This window comes from Syngnathus acus, chromosome 14, assembly GCF_901709675.1.
Source record: "Syngnathus acus chromosome 14, fSynAcu1.2, whole genome shotgun sequence".
NCBI lineage: Eukaryota > Metazoa > Chordata > Actinopteri > Syngnathiformes > Syngnathidae > Syngnathus > Syngnathus acus.
In genome coordinates, this window is record NC_051099.1 from 7,831,143 (window position 1) to 7,847,963 (window position 16,821).

General features: G+C 41.5%; 1 protein-coding gene across 1 annotated transcript; it reads right to left on the reverse strand.

Moving 5' to 3' along the window:
• Positions 1 to 6,133: 6,133 nt before the first annotated feature.
• LOC119133715 (forkhead box protein O1-A-like) lies at positions 6,134 to 16,228 on the reverse strand. Its single transcript, XM_037269811.1, has 3 exons — positions 15,560 to 16,228; positions 8,519 to 8,710; positions 6,134 to 8,304 (listed from the first exon to the last, which is right to left on the reverse strand). The coding sequence occupies exons 1-3, from the start codon at positions 16,079 to 16,081 to the stop codon at positions 7,189 to 7,191; spliced, it is 1,830 nt and encodes a 609-aa protein (XP_037125706.1). The 5' UTR covers positions 16,082 to 16,228; the 3' UTR covers positions 6,134 to 7,188.
• Positions 16,229 to 16,821: the final 593 nt, after the last annotated feature.

Consider the following 16,821-nt stretch of genomic DNA (forward strand, 5'->3'; position numbering starts at 1 on the left):
CTTTTCATAACCACACCTACAAATTCTGATCATTGGCCAACTTCAAACTCATCAACGAGCTTTACAAATGTACAATCAGTGTGTTGGTAAATTCGACTGATATTTTTTTCTGAATGTAGTTTCAAATAGCATTGTAAACTCATTCAGATCATAATTTGCATTCAAAAGTCCATGCAGAATCATTTATGCCATAAAAGTCTGTTCTTTACCCAAAATAAGATTCTGCCAAAAAAAAAAAAAATAGCGTATGAATTATCCTCACCTTGTCTGATGCAGTTTTATTGCTCTCCTCAGCGCTCTGCAGTGATGCCAGCGGTTGTTACAGTAGAGGTCGGCTCCGAGAAGAAACACAGGCGAGAAAAAGGGAGGGGGACAGTGAGGGAGGGGGAGAAAGGGCTGCTCCACTCCAGTTAAGGGACATTTATCAACATTACATAGGCATTTATTGATTTTTTTTTCTCACACCGTCTTTTATCAGAGGACAGAAGTTGATCAGCTGACACGCTTCATTGACTGTACCGTAGATCCTCATTTCATGTTGGGAAATGTACAGCAGGTTCTTGTGGCCATTTAATCATAATTTAATGTACACTTCATCATAATTTTCCCGCAATTCAGCTCCACCTGTTCAACATAAACACAAAATGACATGGCAAAAAATATATTTGCCCTATTGTCTCCCTACTGCCGTAAATGTGCTGTGCCTCACTATACTTTTATAGTGTGAGTTTCTTTATGATCCACTTGTTCTGCTGTGCTGTTATTTGTCTCTTGGGCAATTCATTGCCTTTTTTTAAAGCAACTGATGTGTGACACTAATAAAAGAAAGGTGCAGCTAGAAACTATTCAGCACAGTGACATTGACTGCCATAACAGTCTCTAATGAGGGCGGTGTGCACACCCCACGCCCCGACCATCGGCAATTTTCGCAAATTGCATATTTTATGTGCAAAATCTGCATTAAAACAAGTGTGGACATGGTTTTTAAATATCAAGGACGTTAACGCTAAACACATTACATCCTCTGTGGCACATTCTGTGCACACTGCTCATCCATCTCTTCAAGGACATTTGCTGAACACCTCCCTTGCCAAAGTAGTCTCTAAGGACATTGGCAGCGGTGTTGCAGACCTCTCAAAGACACAAACCCCAGCAGCTAATTAAAGCAGCTCTGCAATGTACTGTATGATGCGATTTAGATTGTGTTAATTCATGTCACTACTCACAAAAATCTTGTCCATTGAGTTAGTAAAGGGACTAATCATAAAAAAGGACTAAAAGTAATGGGGAAAAAATCATTTACAATCACAGATCAAACTGTCAACCAATATTTGGTTTGCAAGGTTGCCTTCAATTTCCTTCTTGTTCTTGGAGCATTTTACCGTCAATTTTGCCTGGATGAGTTTGGTGTGGAATAAGCTCATCAAACACCTTAGTGATAAACATTCATGCACACACATTGCATAGTTGTTATTGCAGTCAAGAGGGACGCAACTTCATAATTTTTGAATGTATATAATCATTTGTTTCCATTCTATAAGCTTCTGACAATACAACTTCTAAATAATGTTCAAATATTGTCATTGATAGAACTAAAGAATTGTAAAAATACAAAAAACATTTCACTGCCGGGGTCACATAACTTTTTTTTTTCCAGAGCTGTAATTTTTTCCTTATCAATCTTAACTATTTGCACATTGTCTTTAGCAAAAACAGTCTTCACTCTTTTAGACTGCATTACAATATTTATCCAGCAGAGAGCGCACGTGTCAAACTGCGGCATTACGCCACTGAAAATGGGATGTTCAGTCATACAGTATTTCTTTTAATTGCATTTTTGTGGTGTGGGCAGATAAATGTATGCAAATACATACAAATAAAAGCACTATAAATACATAGTATTGCATCAATCATTGTCAGTAGGTAGAAAGAGGGTAAATAAGATAAAGAGAATTGTCCGTGTGCGCGTTTGTGTGCGCGTGTGGATACATCCAACTCGGAAGCAGCGCCCGTCCCTCGAAGCAGGTAGGACACTCAAGTTGTGCAATCCTACGTTTTGAGATCCTGCGAAATATCCTGGCATTGTTTTGGGGGGAAGTGCACGCACGGGGTGGGGGTGGTACGGAGGTTTTAAGCCTGCACTGTAGTATGCGAGTATGCAGCTGGGTACTTTGCTGCAGTGCAAAGTCACTGCATGGGCGTCGTCACATCTGCAGCCTGCACTGAGCCGCTATTTTTGGTGCTAGCGGATTCTTCCAAGGCCAAGATGATGCATGTTATTTTTCGTGCTGCTGTCACTGCTGTATTCAGGCAATTGTAGAACTAGTCTCATGAGGTCCCATGTTGGACTCTGTTTGCAGGTCCTGTGAAGGTTATTGATGTGATCTGGAATTCAGTGCACTATACCGAACACAAATGGCGCCTTACCTGCTCACCACAACATGCCTTCTCTTCACCAGGATCATAATAACACATCAGCAAACTCACAGTAAGTCCCTTCATTTAATTTTCTCTGCTACGTGGTTGTGAATTTCAATGAATTGTTAAGGCAACAAGATTTAAAGACTGTGAATCCCAATATGTATGTATGAAAGAACAGAAAGTTCAAACAACTTGCATGATGTTGTCATGACTAGATGTGAGTCCAAAGATGTTGGCATTAGGATAAATTTGTGCCATTTGTGTAATTATGTTCCTGCCAAATGCAGTCTTAGCTGATTGGATGTTTGCAAAGGAGTGATGATGACATCATTCCCAAGAGCCTGCTTTGCAATGAAAACATTATTTCCACCTTATTCAATCGGACAATCAATCCAAACTGCATAACTGTGACTGAACCACATTCTTCTTCCGTTTGTGTCTCTCTAGTGAGTTCCTTGTACACGTTTCTTTTCCCTCCGCGTGGGCCGCAGATGTTTCCATGCCTGACTTATTTGGAGAGGAACATCAGGGTGGACTGTGAGTTTCCCGACGCCAACGAGATCCCGGGCCCCTACTGCGAGTATCGTCAGGATAGCAGGCTGGTGGGCAGCACCTACCCCAACGCCGTCATCTACGTGTCCATTGAGGACCGCAGGAGAAGCAACGTCAGCCTGTTTGCCCCAAACCTCTGCCGCCTCACCTGGGCGCCGATGGCCGACGAGAAGCCTTACACATACACGTGCAGGGTTTACCAAGGCACCGGTTGGAAGGAGAACAGCATGGCTGTGCAGCACCGTGAGTCCATTTCTTGCCAATTCCCCTCTTTCAAATAGAACTAAATGTCATCTCACATTTTGCTCTGCTTGCAGGGTTTCTACCAATCTGCTCGGCAATCAGCGTGATGTTTGAATCCGCCCCGTGGCTTTTGTCAATAGTGATGTCACTTCCTGTGGCAATGGGGCTTTTGAATCCTTGAACTTTTCCTGACGGCACAATCGACCTGGTTTGTGGCTCACTTTAATGTTGAATCGATTTGAGATGATCATGATGTAGAATATTTCACAACAAAATACATCACCAGAGCCTTATAGAAGCAACATACTAATTTTTTTTTCAATCTTACTTTCATTCCAGAAACATCATTAATTTTTTTATTTTTTGCCCCAGTGAACATGACAATTATCCTATACGAAGGTTATCTTAAAACCACATTCATTTTGTTTGTGGTCAGGATTTGCTTTGTTTTTATAAACATGTCACAATCATCGATTTGGATATAAACTCATTATGTTTAGTAACACAAAAATTGCATGTATTATGGATTGGAATGGATTGAAATGGATTAACCTTCAGCATATACACTTACTGGCCACATTATTAGGCATGCCTGTATCAAAAATCTATAGAATGTTACTAACAGTATCCACTTTGGCAAACTAAAACCAACATAATTAACAAATACATAAATACATCTCAGTGAGTGCCAATAGCTTTTGATCTATCGTTCTAAAATTAGATATTTTGATAAAGCACATTTGATTTTGAGGTGTACCCAATCATGTGTCCAGTGAGTGTATCTGCACACTTACAAATTTGAGTTAGGACTTAATACATTTTAAAGTAAGTTATGAGCTTTCCTTTCATTTTAAATGCTGTTTCAAATGTATACTGAAGACATTTTAGCTTTGTCGTGTTATAGTCATATCAGTAACACAACTATGTAACAACAAAGTAGTAACAACAACTTGCATTAGGACGCACATTTTACGATGGGATTTTTCTTCAGAACAGATGTCAGTTTTAATATGTTACATTTCAGTTAACAGTCAGAAATTGACTGAAAATGTTGCAATGTAAATGTAAACAGTAGTACCCATACGCTCTTCTTGCACAAAAAAATAATGGTACACAAAATTACTTGAAAGTTTGGAAGATGAATGAATATTTCCTAATTTCATCCATTTGTGACTTCTTTTTAAAAGTGTTTGCTATGATTCTTCAGGTTTGATGCTGTATTATTTTCACATAAACACTCAAGATAGTATTTTTTTTTAAACACAGCTTCAACTATGTATTACCAAATACAGTATGTACTAAATGCTATAACAAAGTTAAAGCAATAAAGGTGTAAATCCACACATAGTGTTGTTTTCCTTTTTCCATGTTTTGATATGACACTCACTGTATGAGAGCAAAATTTCTCTTTTTTTTTTTTTTTTGCACTTTGCCAATCTTCTTGTTACCTGATTACATGTTACATGATCCACTTCAAATTGGAAGCAATAGCATTTCGGAAAATTATTTTAAAAAATTGGTCAAGGGGTTAAACCCAAACAGCAACAATGAAAAATATTTGCTGTCCATTTTGTTTAGACAGCAATAATTTAATCGCATCTCCTCATCGGATAGCTGGATCTGCAGTTTTGTTTTAGATTCGTGTTGTACCTCTATCATTTGCCCTGAAGAGAGCGCTGTTCGCTAATGGTTTGAATTCAGTCATGTTATTGAGGTCATACTGTAAATGCTTAAAAGGTTTCAGGCCACACAAATTCATCATTTTCGTTATTGGCCTGGAGTTGATTAACCAAAGTACCACTTGTAAGTGTACTTTAAAATAAATTTGCACAGTCAATACAGCTTTTATAATGGTGACCATTTCAATTTCTTTCAAAATTTAGACAAATCAGCAATTGTTCTTGCCCTCAGAGGTTCCACTGAATTTCGTCATCCTACAACATGTTTTGGTTCAAAGTACAACAAACAAGCGAGAGTGCCTTGAACTCACTTGACCACCCACTTTGAGTCATCTCATAGTCTTAATTAACCAGTCAAGCAAGAGAGACGACCTGACGTCCAGTTGAAAACAACTCCCACTAAGGGAACATGCTGGGGCTCTGCCTCTTTGCAGTTACATGGCTAGTCACACACACACACACACACACACACACACACACACACACACACACACACACACACACACACACACACACACACACACATATATATATATATATATAATGTATGTGTGTGTATGTGTGCATGTGTATGCCTCTTTGCAGTTACATATATATAAATATCTATGTATAAAAAAACAGACAAGTCATTTTACAAAACAATATATTTTAGTTTATTGTTTTTATTGTGCCAGAAAATATTTACGATAGAAACTAACAGCGAAAAAAAAAACATGCAATGCAACAGGTAGAGAGACAATATGCTGGATAGGTCATTAAGAAAATGGTTTTAGATATATTCAGCTGCAAACAAAAATATATGTATGAAAAAAAAGTCGATAACATTACAGCAATAGCTAAATAATCCCTTCAAAGCTCAAGAGGTAAAAATATTTTGAGGTATTGAATGTTTACATACTTACTGCTATAGTTTGAATTGATAAAAAACACACAAAATCATACATACATTATGTGGATATATTCCTTAAACAGGTTAGAGATGAACTACTTAAGAACTGAATATGTACAACGGTTTTACAGCACCTGTGTGAAGGCACAGTGAATTGGCTTTTTTTTTCAATACGATATAAACAAACATTGCATAACAGCTATATATATATCTCTATATATATATATATCTCTATATATATATATATATATATATATACACATACATACATACACACACGTAGGCACGCACGCACACACACACGCACACACACACGCACGCACACACTATATATATATACACACACAAATCCAGTGCAGTGCTTGCTCAACTCTAATGAGAAGCACCCATCTAATTTTACATAAAACATATTCCAGAAAAAAACAAGGGCAGAAGAATTCCTGAAATGTATTTGTAAACCCTGCAGGTTGTTGTCTTGACATAAATACAAGGAAAACCCCACAAAGTTGTGGAGCGATTTGGTCCAGCTATGTACTGTCAGGTCATATTTACACATCAATTTGATATGTCATTTTAACGACAAATGCATGGTTGTAAATGAACGTGCTGTATCCTGCCTTCACTTTAATCGTTAATAAGACTGCATGGACAACATATAGCCATGGACAAAAGTGTTGGCAACCTTTAGTACTCAGAAAGAATTTCAAACTTACAAAAGTAATATTTAATATTAACGCATGAAGACGGAACATTGCTTTCCAGTTGTGCTCCAACAGAATAATTTCATAAGAATCATTGCAAATTAAGACCACCAAAACTTTTGCCCATGTGTGTACGTACTGTATGATAAAAGCTCTTCGTCAAAATGGATTTCCTTTCAACTTATACATACATATAGACTGACTGGCCACCTTCACTATCACCTTCACTATCTGATCACACATCAAAAAATACAACGATGATAATAATCTCAATTTTGTAGAGGTATGCAGTGCTGTGTATGTAATGTTTATTATCGTGATTGTAGTTTGCAGAGGCGTAGAACTAACTGCAATGTGCTGAGAGCTGGATGTAGGATTTGGACCCTCTCATGTAGTTTAATTAGATAAGAGGAAGACCTCGCAAAATGATGCAGTGTAGCGCAACAATGCACACTACAGCAGCCCACAGCTCAAACGAAGCAAAAATAAAACTGTCTGGGAGCAGACAACATGACAAAACGTCATCAAATGTTGTCAAGTAAAACGTGTTTTACCTGTAAATGTATTACATTGCATTGGCAGACATCAAATGGCAACTGAAGACATGCAATCTAGCTTTTGAGGAGTATCACAAAATATTTTTGTCTCAGAGTGAGAGGGTGAGGAGAAACATTTTCGACGATTGGGTGAGCTACCCTGACCTTCAGCTGTGTGAGGTTGTCTTGACCCTCTGGGGGAACACTTGAGACCCGGCCGCAGGGTCAAAATTAAAGTCCAGCCCCCCGCCATCCATGAGGGTGTCATGGAGGACAGACTCCATGTCACATTCAAACGTCTCAATGGACATATTGTCCAAGTCGCTGGGCAAGTGCTCCTGGTAATGAGTATTAGGGTGAAGCTCCCTGTAGCTGCTGCGGTAGGGCGCTGTGACATCATGAGCGCAGGCAGGGTGCCCGCGAGATAGTTGCATGTGTGTCCTCAGGGTTGTCATTTGAGGAGGGCGCCCTGAGAGACCGCTCAGACAGGTCAAAGGCATCAAGTTGCCGCTATTCAAGTCTCGTGAGGTTGGAGGACCCTGATTATGAATAGAATGCGTATTTACGTGACGGACGGGATGGATCATTTTGGTGCCGTTATGGGCCACCAATTGGCTCTGGTTGTCATAGGTGGGCACTGGACAACGGCCCCTCCCAACGTGAGAAATTGGTGAATCCTTAAAGGGAATCATGTTTCTTCTAGTGACTGCTTCTGAGGACATCAGCTCTTTAAGGAGGTTGGCGGAGCAGATATATTGGTTCTCATAAACCAAATAGTCCTGCTTGGTCTCTTGCAGCGGATTCAGCGCAACAGGGGACATGGAATCGATCCTGGCCTGAGGGTACATGCATTTTCGGAAGTCCTGTTGCGGTCGGGGGGCGTTATAGGGCCCACCCTGAAGCATGGCGACATTAGAGGAGTCAGAACCCATTTGGGGGTTCTTTGGGAACATCAGGTTCATGTTATCCGTCAAGTTCTCCATGACCATCTCTGAGCCACCCATGGGTCCAGACACTTCAGAAAGGCTGGGGAGGGGTGGGGCAATCTTACTCCCCCCTGGATACATAAGGTGACCCTCGGCTTCCCCGAGGTCGTCCTGCTCGGAGGGGAAAGGCGAACGCCGGCCACTCAGGGTGCTGGCGTCCGAGCTGGCGCGGGTTCTGAAGGAGCCCCAGGACTCAAAGTCCTCATTGCTGTGGGAGCTTGGACTTCCCAGCCAGTTGGAGTACTGGGAACCAGGACTGCTTGCTCCTGCTTCAGCCCCGCCATCCTGGAGAGCCATCTGGATTTATGGAGGGACACAAACAACTCACAAATACACATTCTATCTGGCATTCTTAAACTTATATCAGGCAGGGCTTCTCGGATTTTTGAGGTCCAAACTGTGGCAGGGTGTTTACTTTCTGAACTGCCAGCTTTGTTTCATACAAAACATCTTATTGTACCTACTTGAGCGCAAAATAAAGTACGTACATGGTTCATAAACTGTGCTGTACCTTTTTCTTTGTGGCTCTTCCTCGGCTTTTGGTGAACTTGCTGTTGTTGTCCATGGAGGCAGCTCTGCGTCGAGGTGACTTGCCATTCTTCCCCCCGTCGGGGTTCAGCATCCACCAAGAGCTTTTGCCCGTTCCCTCGTTCTGAATGCGCACAAAGCGACTATGCAGTGATAGGTTGTGTCTGATGGAGTTCTGGAATGGTCAGAGGGCGAATCATTTGAGTGATAGCCTCATGCCTATGCTGCTTACGGCGACTTGGGAACATAATTTGTCTTAACAAGCTGTAAAGCCCTTCAATAATAACTTTTTTTCTGGGATTTGGCTTAGCAACACTTAACAGCATTCACACAGTCTCTGAGGGCTTTGCAGTATCTCGTTATTTATTATGGTTGCCATTCTCCTCCCTCTTCATGGGAGGTGATGATCATATGTTTCCCGTGATGTCAGTGGAGTTTTATCAGCACATCTCAATCCCACCCATCTGCTGGCGGCAGAAAGTACTCCAACAAAGTGGAAAAGCACGCAGAGAAAAAAAAAAAAAAGTGGGAGTCATTTACTCACGGGTCAACATCAGTAAGGGAATGAGTTGAAATCGCCACAGAGAGGGCAGTCTTGCAAATAAGAGACAAATTATTTTTGGTTCCCCCCCAAATTGCTCATTTTTTGTATGCAGCCATTTTTAGTTACCCTTGTGTACACCTAAAGACTCATATAGTTTTTGAACTTCTCTCTAATGATACCATACAGGTCTAAAAAGGGAGCCAGCGGCGCCTCCTGTCATAATCTTCAAAATGGGTGGAGAAAAAAAAAGGAGTTAAAAAACACTACCATGCAACTCACATGTATTGTATAGTCGAGGCCTCTCGGGACATAAATACGACAATACGCGTCTGCTGAACGAAACAGACGAGTGGGGAAGTTCCCCTACGTGGCCACAATGAGACTAAAGCAGCTCATTACAGTTATGGTGGTGCCAGATGTCCTCAACCACAGAATTCATCAGGGCTGAACAAGCAAGGAAGTTATGATACGTACAATCAAAACAATAGCTGGACTCTGTATTTTATTGATTTGTTTTTTTAATAACTGCATTAAAGTTGCTTAACGCTTTATTAGTCAGTTTGAAGTGGACGTCTGTGTTAAAAATGTCTGCATGCCTCCAAGTAAAAAAAATAAATAAAAAATCTACTGTACAACTACTCGGTCTATTAATTTGGATAATTGTCGCCACTCAACACTTAGCTACAGCTACTTTCCTGCCAGGATGAGAGAACATTTTAGCGGAAAAATGAGAGCAGGGTGGAGGTTACAGGGTTTGCATGATGAGAGGGGAGGAGGGTGCGGGGGTGAGATGTTGCTGCTATGTGGCCTGGGTCAATGAGTTCACACGAGGCTCCTCGGCCCTCGCTGACGGAGACATGCAAACAGGTCGGATGGAGGCTCAGATGTTACCTACTACTTTCTGACTCAACTTCCCTTCTCGGCCTGACTTTTGTGTAAAAAGTCGTCCGGTGAAGGACATCCTGCAAATGTGGAATGGAGAGAGTGAGCTGGCATGAAAACAAGATTCAATCTGTCTGTGTTTATTTGGATTAAGACTTTTTCCTCGCTCAATATGGGTGCAAACAGGAAATAAGCCATTAAAGCTGAGTGGCGTGGCCTCACTCACAAACCTGAAACCAAAAGCAAGCAACAAGTAGAAGCACAGCCAAGATCACTGGCAATATGCAAATGGTTGCACCCTCTGATTAGTTTGAACAAAAGATCACAAATGCATGACTGGTCCTTGGGAAGAAGCATTCCCTCCTCAGTCTGGGATAATCCTCGTCTGAGACAGACCTCACCTCGACCCAAAGAGAACAAAAGGCAACCCCAGCCTCGCTAATTCAGAAGGTGCCCCTGTCACACACATTAGCCCACTAAAAGCCCGACCTAAGGTGGCCTGGATGTTTCATTGTCACAGCTCGTCTTTTTAAAATCACTCAGCTATGGCCCACACCCTGAAGCCACGCATTTAAATGCCTGAGGCTGCGTGACAACGTCATCTGAATGCGAGCCATTCATAAATTGATTAACTTGATTTGACCTCTTTATAGGCACCAAGGTAAATACCCAGGGCCAGATTAGGGTGGCTTGAAAGTGAGAAATGCTGAGCAATTTGAGCCGTGACCCATATATTAGTAGTAGTCCTATAATACTATTGCTGTGTAAAAAAAAAAAAAAAACACCTCACTTTGTTATTACTTCCACCAAGCACAAAACAGCTGTTTTGAAATGTATTTGTTAGTGCGTTAATATATATCCAAAAAAGTTTCAGGTCCCTCCCACTGGACGTGAAAACAATCTCATTGAAGCAGCTGCTGCTCCTTGTGCAGTCAAGCATGAAGCTTGCAATAACGGTTACAGGATGAGCAAACAAACAGGGCCTGGTCTGCGGGGTCAGGTGCAGCCAGAGTGAAATTGGACCCGCGTGCAGTCTGTACAGGTGCTGCACACAGAGACTCAATTACAGATGGCCGTTATTATTATTTTCATTCTTGCCCTTGTGACCAGTCTTGAGTGGCCCTCTTGCGTAAATTCAACTGTGATAGGTTTCAACTGATCTGCAATTTTGATATGGATAAAAAAAAAAAGATAGATGCGGAATGATTTATTGAATCTATGTATCTATTTCTTTATTCAAAGAATGCACCCTGCAGATGAAAATGAAGAACATCTAATCTGTTAAGGACCACGTGCATACACAAAGCATTGACATAAAGCATCACGCTCCAGGGCGACCTACTTCATCCACCACATCAAAGTAATTCTAAGAAGAAGAGAAAGAGGTGCAATAACAAGTGGGCCAATTGAGGCAAAGTACATTTACATGGCAACAGAGTAAAAAATTGATTATAAAAAGGAGTCGTCAAGTCCAAAAGCACACCAAGTGTTTACACTTTGTTCAAAAGGTTTTGCAGAATTCATAATTTTGAGAAACAAATGCATGGGTTCCTTCCTAACTTTTCTAAACAGTCCCTTCATTCATTTAGAATTCACTTACTCTTTACTAGCACCTCATGTGGTGGCTTCTCTTTTGCATAATGGTTTTAAGCAAAGTTCTTTATGTGAATATAAGATGCGAGGTGGGAGAGGATATTATTGTTCAGTGCAGGCTGGCGGACAATGCGGTAGCGCACATGCCAAGGATTCCACAGACGCACACATGGGTAGACAGAAGACTGTATGCAGGCCTCTGAGTCAGCTGAGTGGTTCCCTCAAGCCAGAATCACTCTTAGAAAAAAAAAAAAAAGGCCCCTGCCCTGAGCCTCCCTTTCTTCATGGGGTTACTTTAAACTCTCAACGGGCCTCTTAAGTTTCCAGGCGTGCCTCTCTTCTTTTAACCTTGTGAGTCCCAAGACAATTGGCTGACAGTTACTCAATGTGCCACTTTATATCTCATCTCTCATCAGAACCGTGTCCCGGAAAGTCCGAGGCCAAAAATGTGTTGTATAGATAGAATCATCACTAACACAGAAAAATATTTGAACTGAGGTCAAATAAGATGGGGGTATTTCCCCGTAAAATAATCTCTGGATGAGTTCCGAATGTGCAAATAAGATCCAGAGAAAATCATACCAAAGAGGTTGCAATTCAGTTGCACAATGTTTACGATGTATATTTTACAAGAAACTTCAAAAACTTTAACATTACAGACCCTCGTAGTCTGTTTTTATATCGTGGTATTTTTACCAGCCGAGATGTCACAACAAGCTTTGAAAATCTATTTAAAAAGTGCCAGGAGTTCCACTTTTGCCCACACATGCCACAAGAAGACGTCAGTTCGCACGACTTGCACAGAAATTAAGGGACTAAGAACTAAGCGTATGCCATGCTTTGGTTTCTGTTCGCATGATTTAAAAAAAAAAAAATCAAAGTCACTCAAAATGCAACAGCTCTTCTTAATTTTGGTCGTGAAAATATAAACTGGGAGAACATTTGGCATATTGACAACAGATTGAAACTGGTTTTGCTTAATGGGTTCACCTCTTTGAGGTCAGGTCGCTTTCTCATTATCGATGAACCTCTGCATTTGTTTGGACCACTTTTTTTTTGGTTGGTTTGGTTAGTTTGATTGTAGACAACTATTTGTGTTAGTTTATATGTGCCCTGGATTTGGCTGGCAACCATCATCGAACGTCGACTGAGATAGGCACCGACTCAGGCACAACTAATGAGTATACAAAATGAATGGATGGATGGATGGATGGATGGATGGATGGATGGATGGATGGATGGATGGATGGATGGATGGATGGATGGATGAACTATGCCACCGAAACTCAGGGGGCTTCTCGCCCCCTTACTTGAGGAAATAATAGCTGTAGTGACACTGTGGTTAGGCCGGGTAGCACACAGCTATTCTCTGATCCGGGGACATCCCAAGGGGGTACCACTGCCCCGCCCATCCCAAGCGAGGGGCCTTCTTTGGTATAGAAAAGACATCTTGAGATAGCGCTACAGTTGGAGAAAGTAGCGCTTTAGAAGCAGCGGCATTGCCCTGGTCCTTCTCTCCACCCACCTCAGTTCGCTTATAGGCGGAGCTGTAGAAACAAACTCAACGCCCTCCACCTACCAGGAAGTGGCTGCCTGCACTCTATCTGTCATTACTCCGAGGGATGCTCAAGCATGTGGCTACTTAAATCAAAATAAATATCGGAAAGCATAACAGTAAGAAATGTTTAAATGGAATAAAATGGCACAGAGTCAAATGAAATTCACAAAACATGTACAGTTCCTCCTCCTCTTTTTTCCAAACCGGAGCCTCGTGTTTTGCCGGGCGGGGATGTTAACACATGGCACTGTTTTCCATCCACTTGCCAGGAAATGCGTCATAGTTCATTGTAGGGGGGACTGCCGTGTTTTTTTTTTAACAGGAAAGTGTAAAAATAACCATTAACAGCAGTTCCAAGGCCCAGTGAGTGAGCCAACAATAGAGCGGTTAAGTGGAGAGCTGTTGACTTGAAATTAATAATGTAGCTTAAACTACTAGTTTTCTTTTATGAAGATGACATTAGTCAGGTAATCATACTAGGTTATTCCTATTTTCTTGGCCCATGCAACTACTTCCACATAATCCATCCCATTCACATTATTCCAATAACATAGTCGCCCCTTGCGGATTTTATTTTTCAAAATTTTAACCAATAATTACCCATTCATTTCCATTTGGGACATTCAAAATAACAGATTCACATTGTTTGCATTTGAAATTCAAAAACATATTAAAAACAATTTGCCCAACACAAGTAATTTCAGTAGAAATTGCAAATGTCAAGTTTTTACAATAATACTAGGCGCTTTTTTTTTTTACATGTCATATTAAAGCTTGTATTTGCGGCAGGACTTTCTGCAGTTAATCTCCTTAAAGTCTCAAAAGAATGTCATGAATGTTTTGGCAATAATCAGAAGGTGCTATTTGATAAGACCAATAAGCTATATATGTTTTTACGTTTGTGGGTGAACTGTAAAATTTTAAAGCCGATATACATTTAAAGGTGCAGCAGGTATGGGGGGGGGGGGTCATGTGGTTGTCATGCTTTAGAGTTTAGACCCTGTGGTCTAAAGTGTTTGTTCTAAGTTGGGTAAAAAAAAGAGAGGGTCGGAGAAGGAAGTGATGCAATTAAGAGCATCCCTCTCTTTCTCTCTGAGCTGTAGCATCCGCTAAGGAAACTCTAGAAGACAGACTCACAAGGATGTGAGCACAGAGCTCAGGAATGGAGGATGTTTGACGTCCTTCCCGGCATCCCCCTCTTCCAGCCCCTTTCCCCTCCGACACACGACTCACCAAACACTCACTGAACTTTTGGTGTCAACTCCTGTTTTGACAACTGTAAGGACATGATGTCTGTATTTTGACTTGATATTGCAATAGTATTTAGTCTCAAATGTCTGCCCAAACAAACTGTGAGGATTTTTTTTCCTTAAAGGGGTTAACAATGGAAACTATATTTGATAGCAAAGGAATTTCCTGACATGGACAGGCTCCAGGAAGTGAGACTGGATTGAAATATAAAAGGTTGATGGTGGGTTTTCTCTCACTGTGGGGCATTTTCATTCGCACACTTTGCGTGTTCACCCAATCTTTGGCCCAAAAGTTTCAGGGCAGATAATATCTTGGACTGTATACTTTCAGATGTCACCATGACGTCCACGAAGAGTTGACACAATGAATTGGGGGGGTCTGCGGTATACTGCAGTAACAAATCCTCAAAGTTTTCAGTGTTCAACAATTTCATTCACTGAAAAACATGAGCATAACATCAGACAAAAAGTCCAATATGTATATTTAAGATGTCCATATCATCTTGATGGAAGCAATCGCTATGGCAACATGAGGCTCCACTGAATGTCTCTGAGGAACTAATGGAACTGTCTTTGTCCTGTTAAATTGATGCTTTTTGTACACCTCCATTAGCATGCTGAATTTAGTTGTCTTACAGGCAGGTTGAGATTTAAACCTGAAAACTGCGAGGTAGATGTGCTAACCAATTGGACAATATACTGTATAATAGATGCCTTTTTTATACTGTGTGCCCTTATTGTGAGCATCTCCCATGCTAACTGTGAGTGAGGGGCAACGAAGGACAATTTAGAGCAAAGGTCACCAACAAGGTCCCCCCCAAGTGTCAATAGAGTACTCAGCAGGCCTATTTTAAAAATATATCTAGAAAAATATCTAGAAATAAAGACGTGCATACTGACAATCATTGTTCATCATTATGAATAAATCATTCACATAATCAGCCCATTTTCTTAGATGATATCATTAATTGATAATGATAAGAAACAGTACATTCATTCATTTATCTTCCAAACTGCTTTGATAATGATGGAGCCGCTGGTGCCTTTGTGGTTTGTTATTGACTTTAGGACATTTTTGTAAAATTATAGGGTGTGAAATGGTGAGTTTGATGCACCACCTCAAACAACGAACAAATAAAAAATGTTTAAAAAGTAAATAAATCGATCATCAGTTGTTCCCTGCTTGCAGCCACTCACCTTCCACCCCGCAGAGCTGTTGCTGTCTCCTTTATCCTTGAAGTAAGGGACGCTCTTCACCATCCAGTCGTAAATCTGAGACAGGGTCAGTCTCTTCTCGGGTGAGCTCTCGATGGCCCTGGTGATGAGGTCGGCGTATGACATGTTCCCCCAAGCGTTGCGACGGGACGAGCTGCTCTTCCTCTGGCTGGAGCCACCCGAGGGCGCCGCACCATGAGGGACCACCTGTTGCTGGGACGCGAGCAGGGGGGGCGGCTGCGGCAGGTGCTGGTGGAGGTGCACCCGTGCAGAGTGGGACACATGCAAGTCGTGCTCCGGGTCCTCCTCATAGTCCTCCTCCAACAAGCACAGGTTGCGGGGGAACTCGCCGTTTCCCGGCGGCTCGTGCTGCACAGACGGGGCCGGGGAAGATGTGGTGGAGCTGGCCGGGTCGACGAGCTCCGGCAGCGGCCAGGTGCAAGAGCGCGGCCGCGTGAGAGGCTCAAAGTCCGAGTCTACTTGGAGTGGTGGAGCCTCTGCCATGTCACGGTCAAAGCGGCTCTCAGGCACATATGCACTCGAGCATAAACGTGAATGACAGCGATTGAAGGTCTTTAAAGGATTCGGACAAGGAAGACTGGGCTAAGCTTTGTTGTTTTAAAGTCTACTGTGACGTCCACAGTATCCTCCCTTGACTGGTTTCAACTTCTCAAGCGTGGCGCTCTGTGACAAGAACAGCCAGCATGAAGGGTGCGATGATGCCTTCATGTCCTGTCACATGCTCGGTCATCTGGCATCTCTGGCGAAATAAGTAGAGGACTTATGTATTGTTCTCCATAAAGTGGACTGTGAATACATTAAAAATAACATAATTCAATAACATAACAAACAAACCAATTTCAACCATAAAGAGTGAGAAAGTTAAACGGAAAACCTCTCACTTTAAAAGAATTTCAGGCTATACATCAATGAATCATGCGTCTGCATGACTTTACACTATTCCCATTGAATATTTTATTTGTTAATTTACTGCTAAGATTTAGCTTTCTATTTGCTGGTTAATACAGCTTCCGAATGATTGAATATCAGGTACGTTTTATATTTATATATATATATGTACATAGCTTGTGACTTGAACACCCTTACCAGTGCTGCCCTCTAGTGGTACATACTAAGTAAACAAACGCACAGTAGTGCAATAACGCAAACACACAAGACTTAGAATGCCACACTTTTATTTCTAACATAAAAAGTAAACGATAGACAAATACACAGATTTGATA

What these genes read in the sequence shown, in the direction of transcription:
- LOC119133715 (XM_037269811.1), bottom strand. Translation starts at nt 16,081, where the DNA reads ATGGCAGAGGCTCCACCACTCCAAGTAGACTCGGACTTTGAGCCTCTC. An exon ending in ACAGCTCTGCGGGGTGGAAG is followed by an intron (nt 8,711 to 15,559) that starts GTGAGTGGCTGC and finishes TGACCATTCCAG; the next exon opens with AACTCCATCAGACACAACCT. An exon ending in GAAGAGCCACAAAGAAAAAG is followed by an intron (nt 8,305 to 8,518) that starts GTACAGCACAGT and finishes CCATAAATCCAG; the next exon opens with ATGGCTCTCCAGGATGGCGG.